The sequence below is a fragment of the Cherax quadricarinatus genome, chromosome 57 (assembly GCF_038502225.1).
Source record: "Cherax quadricarinatus isolate ZL_2023a chromosome 57, ASM3850222v1, whole genome shotgun sequence".
NCBI lineage: Eukaryota > Metazoa > Arthropoda > Malacostraca > Decapoda > Parastacidae > Cherax > Cherax quadricarinatus.
Window position 1 is genome coordinate 8,945,010 of NC_091348.1, and position 16,775 is coordinate 8,961,784.

The window sequence follows — 16,775 nt, forward strand, 5'->3', positions numbered from 1 at the left end:
CAACAAGTGTTGGACGACATACATACAGATGAGGAGGAGGTGAAGAAACTGCTAAGGGACATCGATACCTCAAAGGCAATGGGACCGGACAACATCTCTCCGTGGGTCCTTAGAGAGGGAGCAGATATGTTGTGCGTGCCATTTACCACAATCTTCAACACATCCCTGGAAACTGGGCAACTACCTGAGGTATGGAAGACGGCAAATGTAGTTCCCATTTTTAAAAAAGGAGACAGAAAAGAGGCACTAAACTATAGACCTGTGTCATTGACGTGTATAGTGTGCAAAATTATGGAGAAGATTATCAGGAGGAGAGTGGTGGAGCACCTGGAACGGAACAGGAGTATAAATGCCAACCAGCACGGATTCATGGAAGGCAAATCCTGTGTCACAAACCTTCTGGAGTTTTATGATAAAATAACAGAAGTAAGACAAGAGAGAGAGGGGTGGGTTGATTGCATCTTCTTAGACTGCAAGAAGGCCTTTGACACAGTTCCTCACAAGAGATTAGTGCAGAAGCTAGAGCATCAGGCGCATATAACAGGAAGGGCACTGCAATGGATCAGAGAATACCTGACAGGGAGGCAACAACGAGTCATGGTACGTAATGATGTATCACAGTGGGCACCTGTGACGAGCGGGGTCCCACAGGGGTCGGTCCTAGGACCAGTGCTATTTTTGGTATATGTGAACGACATGACGGAAGGGTTAGACTCAGAAGTGTCCCTGTTTGCAGATGATGTGAAGTTAATGAGGAGAATTAAATCTGATGAGGACCAGGCAGGACTTCAAAGAGACCTGGACAGACTGGACATGTGGTCCAGTAACTGGCTTCTCGAATTCAATCCAGCCAAATGCAAAGTCATGAAGATTGGGGAGGGGCAAACAAGACCGCAGACAGAGTATAGGCTAGGTGGACAAAGACTACAAACTTCACTCAAGGAGAAAGACCTTGGGGTGAGTATAACACCGAGCACATCACCGGAAGCACACATCAATCAAATAACTGCTGCAGCATATGGGCGCCTGGCAAACCTGAGAATAGCGTTCCGATACCTTAATAAGGAATCATTCAAGACACTGTACACTGTGTATGTCAGGCCCATACTGGAGTATGCAGCACCAGTTTGGAACCCACACCTGATAAAGCACGTCAAGAAACTAGAGAAAGTACAAAGGTTTGCAACAAGGCTAGTTCCAGAGCTCAATGGAATGTCGTATGAAGAAAGGTTAAGGGAAATCGGACTGACGACACTGGAGGACAGAAGGGTCAGGGGAGACATGATAACGACATACAAAATACTGTGTGGAATAGACAAGGTGGACAGAGATAGGATGTTCCAGAGAGGGGACACAGGGACAAGGGGTCACAACTGGAAGCTGAAGACTCAGACGAGTCACAGGGACGTTAGGAAGTATTTCTTCAGTCATAGAGTTGTCAGCAAGTGGAATAGCCTAGCAAGTGAAGTAGTGGAGGCAGGAACCATACATAGTTTTAAGAAGAGGTATGACAAAGCTCAGGAAGCAGAGAGAGAGAGGATCCAGTAGCGATCAGTGAAGAGGCGGGGCCAGGAGCTGAGTCTCGACCCCTGCAACCACAATTAGGTGAGTACAATTAGGTGAGTACACACACACACACACACACACAGGATTTCACACCTTCCTGTGAAGTGACCCTCTAACCCTTCCTTTCCCCCCCGTCTCTCTCCCTCTCCTCCTCTCTCTTCCTCTCTCTCTCTCTCTCTCTCTCTCTCTCTCTCTCTCTCTCTCTCTCTCTCTCTCTCTCTCTCTCTCCCTTTCTCTCATCCTCTCTCTCTTCCTCTCTCTCTTCCTTTCTCTCTTCCTCTCTTCATCTCTCTCTTCCTCTCTCTCTTCCTCTCACTCTTTCTCTCTTCCTCTCTCTCTCTTCCCCTCTCTCTCTCTTCCTCTCTCTCTTCCTCTCTCTTTCCCTCTCTCTCTTCCTCTCTTACTCTCTCTCTTCCTCTCTTCTTTTCTCTCTCTCTCTCTCTCTCTCTCTCTCTCTCTCTCTCTCTCTCTCCCCTTGTCACTCCCCCTCTCTCTCTCTTACCTTTTCCCTCTCTCTCACTTTCTCTCTCTCTCTCCCCTTTTCCCTTCTTTCCCCCTCTCTCCTTCTACCCTCCCTTCTCTCTCTTTCTCCCTCTCTCTCACTCTCTCCCCCATTTTTCTTTTTCTCTTTCTCTCTCTTTCACAAAAAAAAAAATGGTGGTGGCTCGCAGGAATCAGGGATCAGATGACAATGGTACTGGTAGGGAGGAATGGATGGAGGAGTAGTGGAAAAGGATAGAGCAAGAATGGGAGAGAAAATCAGGAGAGCTTTCTGAAAAAATGGAGAAAGAGCTCTGTGAAATGGGAAAAGAGGTTGGAGAAGGAGACGAAGAATTGGGAGGCACAAGTCGAAACTGCAGTAGCCAGGGTAAAGGTCCTAGAATTTGAGGTAAACAGGCTGAAGCAAGTCTCAGGGGCAGTGACCAGAGAAGACACACCATACGAAGCTGAGAGGCTGAACAGGAAGGAAGGAGATATGAATTATGCTAAGGTCATATCAGCCTGCAAAGAAGGGCCAGGGAGTGGAAGGGAAGAGCAGATGGGTGCAGATGGAGAGGGAGATAGGTCGAATGCTGAGGCACAACCATGCTACCAAGAGCCACTGGAAAAATCAAGGGAGAAAATGACCACATACAGACAGGAACCAGAGTCACAGAGGGAGAGGCAATGGGAGGAGGAAAGGGCAAAATCAGTGTTTATCCATGGGCTTTGGGAGAGAGAGGAAAGGACACACACTGAAAGACGGCAGGAAGAAAGAAAGGAGATTGAGAAAATCATCACGGAAATAGGGGGAGAAGACATGGACGAGATTGTAAATTTTCAGAGAATAGGGGGGTACTTGAAGGGGAGAAACCGACCGATCAAGCTGATTCTCAGGACAGAAACAGTGCGGAACAGGATCCTCCAAGAGAAACCACGGTTGAAAAGCTCGGAAGAGTACAAGAAGGTGTTCCTAGACAGAGACAGAACACAAACAGAGAGACAGCAGCTGAGGGAGAGGACAAAAAAGCGAAAGGAGCTAGGAAAGGAGACAAGGATGGAACCAGCAGAGGTCAGTCAGAGCAGAACAGAGCAGCAAGGGCAAGCACACACACAACTATCCTCAGAACCCCACAACCTATCACACCATCCCAACACACAATACAATCCATACCCACAGCTTCCACCCAACCCCCAACCATAGAATCCCACTCCCACAGGCCCCCCAAACCACAGTGTTGGAAAGGAAACTGAAGGTATGGTACACAAACGCTGATGGAATAACAAACAAGTGGGAGGAGTGGCAAGAAAGAGTCAAAGAGGCATCACCAGACATCATAGTGATCACAGAAACCAAGCTTACAGGTATGATAACAGATGCCATCTTTCCAATGGGATACCAGATCCTGAGGAAAGACAGAAGGAACAGGTGGGGTGGAGGAGTGGCATTGCTGATCAAACACCAATGGAATTTTGATGAGCTGGAGAGAGGAGACAGCGGAGAAGAAAGTGATTGCATAGCGGGAACGCTTCACTCTGGAGGTCCCAAGGTGATAATTCCAGTGATGTATAACCCACCACAGAACAGCAGGAGGTCAAGGCAAGAGTATGACGAGAGCAATAGAGCGATGGTTGACACACTGGCTGCAGTGGCCAGAAGAGCTCATGCATGCAGGGCAAAGCTCCTGATCATGGGCGACTTTAACTACAAGGAGATCGAATGGGAGAATTTGGAGCCACATGGGGGCCAAGATACATGGAGGGCTAAGATGATGGAGGTGGTACTGGAAAACTTCATGTACCAACACGTAAGGGACACTACAAGAGAGAGAGAGGAGAGGATGAACCAGCAAGACTGGACTTAGTATTCACCTTGAGTAGTGCAGATATTGAGGACATCACATATGAAAGACCCCTTGTGGCCAGCGATCATGTGGTTTTGAGCTTCGAATACACAGTAGAGCTACAAGTGGAGAGGGAAGCAGGAAGGCCAGGACAAATGAAACCAAACTACAGGAAAGGGGACTACATAGGAATGAGGAACTTCCTGAATGAGGTTCAGTGGGACAGAGAACTGGCAGGGAAGCCAGTTAATGAGATGATGGAATATGTAGCAACAATGTGCAAGGAGGCTGAGGAGAGGTTTGTACCCAAGGGAAACAGGAATAATGAAAAAGCCAGGATGAGCCCATGGTTCACCCAAAGATGCAAGGAGGCAAAAACCAAGTGTGCCAGGGAATGGAAGAAATATAGAAGGCAAAGGACCCAGGAGAATAAGGAGAGCAGTCGTAGAGCCAGAAACGAATATGCACAGATAAGAAGGGAGGCCCAACGTCAATATGAAAACGACATAGCAGCAAAAGCCAAATCTGTCCCGAAGCTGTTATATAGCCACATCAGGAAGAAAACAACCGTCAAGGACCAGGTTATCAGGCTAAGGAAGGAAGGAGAAGAGACAACAAGAAATGACAGTGAAGTGAGGAACTCAACAAGAGATTCAGAGAAGTGTTCACAGAGGAGACAGAAGTGGCTACAGAAAGACGGAGAGGCGGGGTACATCACCATGTGCTGGATACAGTACACACAACCGAGGAAGAAGTGAAAAGGCTTCTGAGTGAGCTAGATACCTCAAAGGCAATGGGGCCAGATAACATCTCTCCATGGGTCCTGAGAGAGGGAGCAGAGGCGCTATGTGTACCCCTAACAACAATATTCAATACATCTATCGAAACAGGGAGATTGCCTGAGGCATGGAAGACAGCAAATGTAGTCCCAATCTTTAAAAAAGGAGACAGACATGAAGCACTAAACTACAGACCAGTGTCACTGACATGTATAGCATGCAAAGTCATGGAAAAGATTGTCAGGAGAAGAGTGGTGGAACATCTAGAAAGGAATGATCTCATCACCAGCAGCCAACATGGTTTCAGAGACGGGAAATCCTGTGTCACAAACCTACTGGAGTTCTATGACATGGTGACAGCAGTAAGACAAGAGAGAGAGGGGTGGGTGGATTGCATTTTCTTGGGCTGCAAGAAGGCGTTTGACACAGTATCATACAAGAGATTAGTGCAAAAACTGGAGGACCAAGCAGGGATAACAGGGAAGGCACTGCAATGGATCAGGGAATACTTGTCAGGAAGACAGCAGCGAGTAATGGTACGTGGCGAGGTGTCAGAGTGGGCACCTGTGGCCAGCGGGGTCCCACAAGGGTCAGTCCTAGGACCAGTGCTGGTTCTGGTATTTGTGAACGACATGACGGAAGGAATAAACTCCGAGGTGTCCCTGTTTACAGATGACGTGAAGTTGATGAGAAGAATTCATTCGATCGAAGACCAGGCAGAACTACAAAGGGATCTGGACAGGCTGTAGACCAGGTCCAGTAATTGGCTCCTGGAGTTCAAACCCACTAAGTGCAAAGTCATCAGGATTGGGGAAGGGCAAAGAAGACCGCAGACGGAGTACAGTCTAGGGGCCAGAGACTACAAACATCACTCAAGGAAAAAGATCTTGGGGTGAGTATAACACCAGGCACATCTCCTGAAGCGCACATTAACCAAATAACTGCTGCAGCATATGGGCACCTGGCAAACCTCAGAACAGCATTCCGACATCTTAATAAGGAATCGTTCAGAACCCTGTACACTGTGTACGTTAGGCCCATATTGGAGTATGAGGCACCAGTTTGGACCCCACACCTAGCAAAGCATGTAAAGAAACTAGAGAAAGTGCAAAGGTTTGCAACAAGACTAGTCCCAGGGTTAAGAGGTATGTCCTATGAGGAGAGGTTAAGGGAAATCAACCTGACGACACTGGAGGACAGGAGAGATAGGGGGGACATGATAATGACATACAAAATACTGAGAGGAATTGACAAGGTGGACAAAGACAGGATGTTCCAGAGACTGGACACAGCAACACAGGGACACAGTTGGAAGCTGAAGACACAGATGAATCACAGGGATGTTAGGAAGTATTTCTTCAGCCACAGAGTAGTCAGGAAGTGGAATAGTTTGGGAAGCGATGTAGTGGAGGCAGGATCCATACATAGCTTTAAGCAGAGGTACGATAAAGCCCATGGTTCAGGGAGAGTGACCTAGTAGCGACCAGTGAAGAGGTGGGGCCAGGAGCTTGGACTCGACCCCCGTAACCTCAACTAGGTGAGTACAACTAGGTGAGTACACACACACACACACACACACACACACACACACACACACACACACACACACACACTCACACACACACACACAAACACACACACACACACACACAACACACACACCCACGAATAACACGACACACACAGAGATATAACGTAAATTGCTACACATCACACACACAACACACCCCAAGGCTCACGAAATACAGCTTGAGAAGCGAGGAACTACGACTGTCGCCGAAGAAAGATGTTTCAGTGAACATCACACCCAATATATCGCCTGAGGGACACACAAACAACACAACATCTACAACATATAAGATCAGCCAATCTTAAAACTGTCTTCAGAAACCTTAAAATATAATACTTTAAAGACCTATACACAACATATGTAAAACCCATCAAGGAGAATATAACACTTGCATTAGCCGTCACCTGGTCAAGAATGTGAACAAATTCAAGAAGTTCCAGAGGTTTGCAACATGAATAGTCCCTGAGCTGAGAGGATAGAGTTATGAGAGACAATATGAATTAAACCCGAAGACTATACAAGAGGAGACTATGAAAGACATGATTACGACATACAAGATACTCAAAGGATTTGATAAAGCAGATAAGAACAGATTGTATGAAATGCGAGACATAGGCTTGAGGGGTTGTAGATGGAAGCTAAACACACATAAACCACAGAGATGTCCTGGAATACTTTTTTCAGTCTCATAGTGGTAAATAAGTGGGATGAGCTAGATGAAATTTTAGAACAAAACTTAATACACAGCTTAAAAAATAGATATGACAGGGACAAAGAGGAAAGGAACAAATAATGCCGGCGTTGCCTGGTAGGCAACGCTCTCCCCTCACACACTGAGTGTCCGTGGTTCGATCCCCGGCTGGGTGGAAACATTGGGCATGTTTGCTTACATCTATTGTCCTCGTTCACCTAGTAAGCAATTAGGTACCTGGGTGTTAGTCGACTGGTGTGGGTTGCATCCTGGGGGACAAGGTTGAAGACCCCCAGTGGAAATAAGTCTTCGATGACACACTGACTTTCTTTGGTTATCCTGGGTGGCTAACCCTCCGGTGTTAAAAAGCCAAACAAAACCTTATCTTTTAATACGCAGCTCGGAAAGTACACTGATACACATGCAGACACTCCCTCTCTAACACTTTTTTTTTTTTTTTTTATTCGCCGGTATACTCCCGGCCCGGGTCTTTTCCACGTAGTTTAACATAATGGAGCAGGCGACTTCAATGCAATAGCGAAAATTATCTCTTAAGTTTGATGGCAACCCACATTTTTGAGCTGATATTTCGTGTTTCAGAAAGAGAGAGAGAGAGAGAGAGAGAGAGAGAGATGGCTCCAACTTCATCCTGTTCCCTACTTGTATGTCTCATAACAATAAAAATGCTTTCAAATGAGCTGATGTAGAACAGCTCTTAATTAGAGTATATAAAAATATACTGTCAAATGCACAGATACATTTTTCAATTAATCTTTACTTATAAGTATATTTTAGGTATACTGATCATGGTACCATCTACTGGTAGATTACAATAGAGGTTTTGGCCGCCTCTGATCTACACAATGTTAACACCAAGATGCTTTTTTTTTTTTTTACACTTTCATTTACATGCTAAGAGGTACTATTCTGCCTTAGGTCAATTCAAAGCCCCGTTCTAACCGGGCTTTGAAATATACCATCTATAATAGTCAACCAACATCCAGGTACCTATTTGCTCATAGGCGAACCGGAGCAGCAGGTGTATGGAGACTGTCATTTGTCCCGCCCTGCCTGGTAATCATACCCAGGTCCCATTGGTTGTTAACCGAGCGCACTACAAGAAAAGTAAAAATAGAGAGATCCAGGCGCATCAAACACTGTACGACTGAGCTGACTCTCAAGTAACTTGCTGATCAGCTGGTTGGTCAGCTCACTGGTCAGCTGGCTGGTCAGCTGGCTGCAGGAGTGGACAAACACGATGGCGTCAAGGACACAGGTGGGTGGTGGGGACGACACTAACATAATAATCAAGTAACACTTAAGTGTTGTCGTTCCTGCTGTCCTCTTAATAGTATATTCATGCCACCAACTCATCTACTACTACTACTTTTACTAATAATAATAATAATAAAAATAATAATAATAATAATTTCTTTCCCAAAACTGTACAGGATATTTTAAAAAATATTAGACCCAAGTGATACACAGTAGTCCTGCGGGCTTTCCTCTTCTCAAGAAACTTGCATGGATATTAAGTAATAACAGATATTAGCTATTCATGCTAAGTGAATAAATGTAACTATAATTTCCCAAGGAACTGGCAGACACAAGATCCGGGGAGCTAATAAATACCTAATTTGAAAAGATTTTACTACTACGAGAATAACAACCCACCAACTGATAATACTTGTGGGATTTTATAAACCCAGGGCGCTCGTTACAAAAAAATATTACAGAGGAACTGCAAAACGCCGACAGTATGGTGAGTGAACACTCGGTATAATGATCTCGATTTAACGGATTTAAAAAATACGGGGCAAAATCCGCTGGGACAGTTTATTCGGAATCACCGGACAATAAACATCTGTTGATGACATTCTTGTTACTGTTACCATTAAGGCAAAACAATCTTTTGTCTGTCGTTTACAATTGCCATTACTAACCACCTGCTTTCCTCTAATGTTCGTTTTACCGAGAGGTTTGTAAAACATTTCGCCAGTTTATGATCAGCGATCAGCGTCTACGATAAAAATTATGACACGAACGAAAATGAAACACTGAGACGCCGTATCGGAGAGAATTAATACAATATATGTTTCGGTGGTGGCAGCAGGTAGTATGTTATATTAAAGATTTTGTGGTTCACTCAAATTGACCTTATTATATCAATATTGCAAATAACATTTAATTAGTTCTCTATTTTACTTTATTGTATTTCAATATTGCTATAATATAAACTTTTCAATGAGGTTATATTATTAACCTACTTTGTTCCGGATCTTTGCCCCCATCCTAACGTATCTGCACATTATATTTTGCTTTATATATGATGACAAATTAGACACATGTGCAACACTTGGTATCTTTAATGAGGAAACGTTTCGCCACACAGTGGATTCATCAGTCCATACAAAGGAGAATGGTGAAAAACAGGATTACCTCAAACTCCTCCTGTTCTTCACCATTCTCCTTTGTATGGACTGATGCAGCCACTGTGTGGCGAAACGTTTCCTCATTAAAGATGCTCAAGTGTTGCACATCTGTCTAATTTGTCAACTTGTCAGTTCTCTGAACCATTCATCTACATTTATATATGATACCTACGAATATAGACAATGATCATTATGAACACAGACACCTAGCTGATGTCTTTGGTTATGCTGGATACTTCCTGTACTTCCCTCTGAGTGTGGAAGTTATAGTATAATACTGGTGTCCGCCTAGCACTAGGCTCACTCACACACATCCATTTTCAGACAGCTTTCGAATTACACTCGACTTCAGTCTGAGTGTCACACCTTTAAGATTTTCAAACTAATAGCGAATTTGGGCTCATACGTCTATTTCGACAAGTGTTGTAAATTTTGAGTGACCTATCAAGTTTAACCACGGCAAGCGTAATAAAACCCACTGTCTAGGTTAGGTTAGGTAAGGTTCGTCAGGAAACAGGACAAGTGTTTCCTGACGCGAGTCTTAGTAAGATGATGACCCGCCTTTGGAGCTTTGGTCATCTGACCGAGGCCTTCCGCTGGCTTACCGGTCCACCCCTTTAAAAATAATATAATTATATGTACCCACTATCTGTTACAGGAACACTCTTTTTCTCACAAACTCTATTCAGGCTTCTCTCGTTCTTATTCTCTTCTGCCCCTGCATCCCTTTCATTGGGGCACATTGCTGCTTAGAGGAGCTTAGGGCCAAGACTTATCCCTCATTAACATGTAAACTTCAAACAATTAGTCACCGATCTAACTTTCTATCTTTTTAAAAGACATTCTAGATTGTCAACACCTCGCCTCGATCTGCTCAAGTCCTTTAACTGGGAACATGTATGCAATAAAGGTTTCTCGACTTTTATGCAATCTGTCGTATCATATAGCTTAATTAATCTCACATATAATCTTGAGAAATATAGGAAATAAAATATGCATTATATTTTCCACAAGTTCTGCTCTGATATGTGTGAATAAACACATAGAGGACCAAACGTATGAAAAATCCCAAAATACATCCAGTGAGCAGCAGTTCTGTAGTCGACAACGCCTTGTTAATGAGAGAGGTCACAGGAGAATAGCCAGACTGGTTTCAGCCGACAGGAAGGCGACAGTAACAAGAATAAAGCATTCTCCATTTACTTTCCAGTATGCTCTTAATATTGTAAGACAAACTATATTATTTAAACTGGATTTTAAATTCTGCTGCTTGAGTGGTTAGTTTATAGTGTATTCTATATTCTTCCTGCGGACGGTAACACGAGAGAGTATTGGTACACACAAGCCTAGGACCTACGCCCTACAAAGGTTAACATTTTTACAATTACAAGTAAATTTAGGATGCTTGCTTAAAATTTATGGTACCTTATGTTTTATTAATAAGATACTTTGACATACCAAATAGGTTACTGTACTATCTCTATATTGTTCAATAAGTGAACAGTGAAGCACATAGTGTTCAACAAAGCCACCATAAGCGTGACTACATACTTCTCACTTAGTTTGATCATCATCTGTGTGTATGTCAGTGTCAGAAGCATTGTAAGTTATAACCAAGTCTAAGCGTTTATACACACGTTAAACTGCAAATCTGTTTACCTACATTTAGACTATTATAGTGGATTATAGATCTACTCAGGCTTCTCGAACTGCATTCCTATGATATTTACAATCATTATTTGCTTCTCTCCTAACAGTATTTCAAATAATTGACACAGACAAAGTAACATTCGATTTCATCGTTCAAGATAACTTCTTTCGTTAATTTATCTACTTTATCGAGCAGGAATAATTCAGTGCTAGATAGAACTCATAAGAAATACAGTGAGTTCTTTTTCTGTGTATGGTTAATATCTGTACCTGGCTACTGCTCCAGTCAGCATGTTGCTGCTCATTATAGGAAGCTAGTAAAAAATATTATTAACATATAAAACCCTTTTGTTATGTAAGAATAGAACTTAGTGATCTATGGCAGCTATAAGTGTGTGACTAATTAATGGTCCAAGTTGGACCGAAACGTCGTCATAAGTTTCTTTCTCCTATGTGAGGGTTATTTGTGTATTGTTCCAGTCACGGTATTGTGCCTCTTTATTTTTTAAGTTGTATATGACTTGTTGGAGATCACGTAACACGTGGCCTGGTGGCTAAAGCTCCCGCTTCACACACGGAGGGCCCGGGTTCGATTCCCGGCGGGTGGAAACATTTCGACACGTTTCCTTACACCTGTTGTCCTGTTCACCTAGCAGCAAATAGGTACCTGGGTGTTAGTCGACTGGTGTGGGTCGCATCCTGGGGGACAAGATTAAGGACCCCAATGGAAATAAGTTAGACAGTCCTCGATGACGCACTGACTTTCTTGGGTTATCCTGGGTGGCTAACCCTCCGGGGTTAAAAATCCGAACGAAATCTTATCTTATCTTAACTTAAGAACATGATGATAGTTTCTAACATTCATCTATGTTTGAGAGTGAGAATTTAACTTAACCATCTTCTTCCCTGAACTCTGACCTTTTTGTGCCCAGACTGTATTTTTAAGATATTTTTAGTAAGCTCCAAGAGTGTGTATATTACTACGTTCCAAAGTTGTTGCGGGAAACAGACGTAATGTTGACTCTGGGTGAGTGCTCGTTAGTGCTCTTAAAATACCACAAACATCCATGTTTTTCCGAGGATATCTTTCATCTGTTCTTGGGCATCTTTTTCTAATGGTTTGTGAGTGATATAGAATCTTTTTTACCCAAAAATAAATCAAAGGTGTTTTAAATAAAAATCGTATAGACTTAATGGCTTGATCAATGAGGTTGTTGGTGCTCGCAGTCAGACGTTGTGAGGCATGCTTCTTAGTATAATATACATTGAATATACAGTATATAGAATGTATACTCACAGCGTAGGCACCACAGCCTGACTGATGACGTTTATATAATACAAACAAATTTTCAGGCGTAATAAAAAGGTGATTTCAAAGTCTGAAAGTAATTACTCAAAAGATTCCAATATTCAGCACAAACATTAAAAAAAAAGATTGACAGCTTTCTCAAAGTAAACAATTAACGTGTTTTCTGGAGCCACACCCCTCAAGGAAGGCTCCTTGACGCTGGTGAGGGGCTCTTGATCTAGGGAATTGGATCTGTGCTCCAGTTCCCTGAATTAAGCCTGAATGCCTTCCATCCCCCCATAGGCGCTGTATAATCCTACGGGTTTAGTGCTTCCCCCTTGATTATAATAATAATAATAATCTGGAGCCACAGTCCTTGTTTGCAACGAGAAATTAATTATTTAATTGGTGAAACACTAAACCAATGTGGGTTATTCAATGTAAAAAGTGGTGGAAGCTCGATCCTCCGTTCAAGGCTTCGCTACCTCTCCCTCAAAGGCAGAGTAAATGTCAGTGACAAACAAACACTGCCAGTAGTGACCACACCTGGACACAGTGAGGCCATTCCATGAACTGAATAATTTTTATACACAGGTAATTTGTTCAGACTAGTAGCTCTTATACTGCCTCCTGTCCTACCTCATGGTACACTTCCACCCCAACATGTCACCCACAATATATACTTTCTGTCTCGTGAACAAGTAAAACAAGAGGTAAACCTTATAAACTTCTACTTACTGTTAGTTATACTTTACTTTTCTGTGTATTTCTTAATAGTTGTTATTTCTGTAATATTTCCCTCTCAGTTTAGAAGGTCTGGTCTGAGCCCGGGTCGTGGAGCGACGACCCCTGCAACTATTAGCAGCTCACACATGTTGCTGCATTACACATGTCTTAAACGTGTCAATTTACTTTGCAGAGCCAGGAGAGTGCCTCACCGTAGCTGTCAAAGAGCGCTGTCGTAACCTCTTTGAGCGCCGCGGCCGCAGGAAGAACTATGCTCGGAGATGTGAGATCAACCTGCCGCCCTTGGTGGTACGAGAGCAAGACGCCCTTCTGCATATATCCTCCTCGCAGGGCCCCAGGCTGAGCCAGGGACCCCTGCAACGTCTAGTGTGTAGAGACGATGCCCCAGGGTACGCCCCATGTGCTCGCCTCAGACCTCTAAACGATACCAACCATCTCGTCTGTGACCCTCTAGGTCAGAACCATCTCTGGCTCTTCCAGTTGTGTTTCATTTACATTCTCAAAGTTAACCTTCATGCCTGCAAAATTTATCTTATTATTAAATATTTATAAATAGTACTAATACAACTAATAATAACTAAATGTATTAGGTCATTGCACGATCCAAGAAAGGTATCCTCAAATATTATAAGTTCAGCCTCCTCTACCTCAATGCAGACAAAATAAATAATGTAGAGTGTGGCATAAGTTTCTCAATATCAGTATTAAAGATTTAAAGCCAATCAGCAGAGACATTCACACGTTACTGCATGAAAAATATTATCTTAAGTATTTTAATATATATGTCAGATTGGCAAATACACAGCACAATACAACTGCAATAGGTAACATACGCCAACTTTAAAGTTTTAAAGGCAATCACAAGAGACGTCGTTTTCTAGTTATGGCACAAAGACCAACATCCAAATTAGTTTAAGAAAAAAGCTTGGCATATTAAGACGTACACAGCCCAGTAACAACATAAACCAAAGACAATATTAAGACGTACACAGCCCAGTAACAACATAAACCAAAGACAATATCACCAAATACACCAGCACTTGAAGTTTGAAGTTGTTCACAAGTTATATACTCACTTTTTAGGCGCTGAAGGTTTTAAGTCGATCCCAGCAATTCCAGGAGCAGCTTGAGAAAATTGACCACTGTCTGGCAAATCTCCCAACTCCTGCCCCAAACATCTTACTACTAGGAGATTTCAGCTTGAGACACCTAAAATGGAGGAGTATAGTCAACAATGCTTTAGCAGAAATCACCCCGGGAGGAAGCTCAGATGAAAATTCACACACACACAAACTATTAAATCTCTTTACCAAATTCACCTTAAACCAGCAAATAGTAGAGCCTACAAGACTAGAAAATATGCTCCCCACCATCCTCCCTAACAACGACGATCTAATTGTAATATAACCATATCAAAGACAATACACCAAGATCACAACATAATAGAGGTACAGACATGTATGCACAGGGCTCCGGACCAGCAAAATGTGAGCAGTCATGAAGGTCTCTTCACGAAATTCAAATTCAATAACAAAAACATACAATGGGATCAAGTAAACCATGTCCTAAATGAAACGAGCTGGAAAGATATCCTAAACAACACGGATCCGAACATTTGCCTTGAAAAAATGAATTCTGTGGTTCTGGAAATCTGCTCAAGACACATTCCATTAAGAAAAAGAAAGAGGAGATGTAAACTAGAAAGAGAGAGATGCTACCTATACAGACGAAGGCGAAGAGTCACAGAGCTACTGAGTGGGGCCAATATATCTGAAATACAAAGGGAGGCACTAGTCAGTGAAATTGTAAATATTGAACTTAAGCTGAAGGAATCTTACAGGAGAGAAGAATCACAGGAAAAACTAAAAGCCATAAAGGAAGTTGAAAAAAAAATACTTCCTCTCTTATGCCAAATCAGTGAAATTGTAAATATTGAACTTAAGCTAAAGGAATCTTACAGGAGAGAAGAATCACAGGATAAACTAAAAGCCATAAAGGAAATTGAAAAAAAAAATACTTCTTCTCTTATGCCAAATCTAAGGCAAAAACAACATCCAGTAGAGGGGCCCCTGCTTATTCGGAATGGGACATACACAGATGACAGCCAAGGAATGAGTGAGATACTAAAGTCCCAATATGACTCAGTGTTCAGTGAGCCACTGCCCAGACTAAGGGTCGACAATCCAAATGAGCTCTTTATGAACGAAACCCAAAATCTGGTCATCCCTTAAATCTCGGATATTATCCTAACTCCACAAAACTTTGAAGAGGCAATAAATGACATGTCCATGCGCTCTGCCCCAGGCCCAGACTCACGGAACTCCGTGTTCATCAAGAATTGCAAGAAGCCCCTAGCACGTGCCTTCAGCATTTTATGGAGAGGGAGCATGGACACAGGGGTCATCCCATACACACTAAAAACAACAGACATAACCCCACTCCACAAAGGTGGCAGTAAAGCAATTGCAAAGAACTACAGACCGATAGCACTAACATCCCATATCATAAAAATCTTTGAGAGTGTTTTAAGAAGCAAGATCGCCAACCACCTAGATACCCATCAGTTACACAACCCAGGGCAACACGGGTTTAGAGCAGGTCGCCCCTGCCTGTCCCAGCTACTGGACAACTATGACAAGGTCCTGGATGCTGTAGAGGATAAACAAAATACAGATATAGTATAAACAGACTTTGCAAAAGCTTTCGATAAGTGTGACCATGATGTAATAGCACACAAAATGCGTGATAAAGGAATAACGGGAAAAGTTGGTAGATGGATTTATAATTTCCTGACAAATAGAACACAAAGATTAATAGTAAACAGAGTAAAGTCCCAGGCAGCCATGGTAAAAAGTTCTGTTCCACAAGGCACAGTACTCGCTCCCATTCTATTCCTCATCGTCATTTCTGACATAGAGATGTAAGCCATAGCTGCGTGTCTTCCTTTGCGGATGACACCTGGATCACCATGGCAGTGACCTCCATCGAAGACACTGAGAGACTCCAAGCGGACATCAACCAAATCTTCGAATGGGCCACTGAAAACAATATGAAGTTCAATGAGGAGAAATTTCAACTACTCAGATATGGGAAACTTGAGGAAATTAAAAATGTATCAGGGTATACGACAAATTCTAACCATACAATAGAGTGGAGAAGAAATGTGAAGGACCTGGGAGTGATAAAGTCAGAGGATCTCTCCTTCGAAGACCACAACACTGTATCTACCTCATCTGCTAGAAAAATGATAGGATGGATAATGAGAACCTTCAAAACTAGGGACGCCATGCCCATGATGATTCTCTTCAAATCGTTTGTTTTCTCTAGGCTGGAATAGTACTGTACACTTACTGCCCCCTTCAAGGCTGGCGATATTGCAGACCTGGAGAGTGTACAAAGAACTTTCACAGCACACATAAGTATGATAAGGCACCTAAATTACTGGGAACGGTTGAAGGTCCTTGATCTGTATTCCCTGGAACGCAGGTGAGAGAGATACATGATAATATACACTTGGAAGGTCCTGGAGGGATCGGTACCAAACCTACACACGAAAATCACTCCTTATGAAAGCAAAAGACTCGGCAGGAGATGCAACATTCCCCTGATGAAAAGCAGGGGCGCCACGAGTACATTGAGAGACAACACAATAAGTGTCCGGGGCCCAAGACTTCCTCCCAGCATACATAAGGGGGATTACCAATAGACCCCTGGTTGTCTTTAAGAAG

The 16,775-nt window shown here is 42.9% G+C and overlaps 1 protein-coding gene across 1 annotated transcript in view; it reads left to right on the plus strand.

Moving 5' to 3' along the window:
• The window catches only part of LOC128693467 (uncharacterized), a 93,280-nt gene that overhangs the window by 50,791 nt on the left and 25,714 nt on the right, over nucleotides 1-16,775 (plus strand). Inside the window, exon 2 of the mRNA XM_053783153.2 lies at nucleotides 13,220-13,501. Coding sequence (XP_053639128.1) covers nucleotides 13,220-13,501 — 282 coding nt within the window. The remainder of the gene's footprint in view (nucleotides 1-13,219; nucleotides 13,502-16,775) is intronic.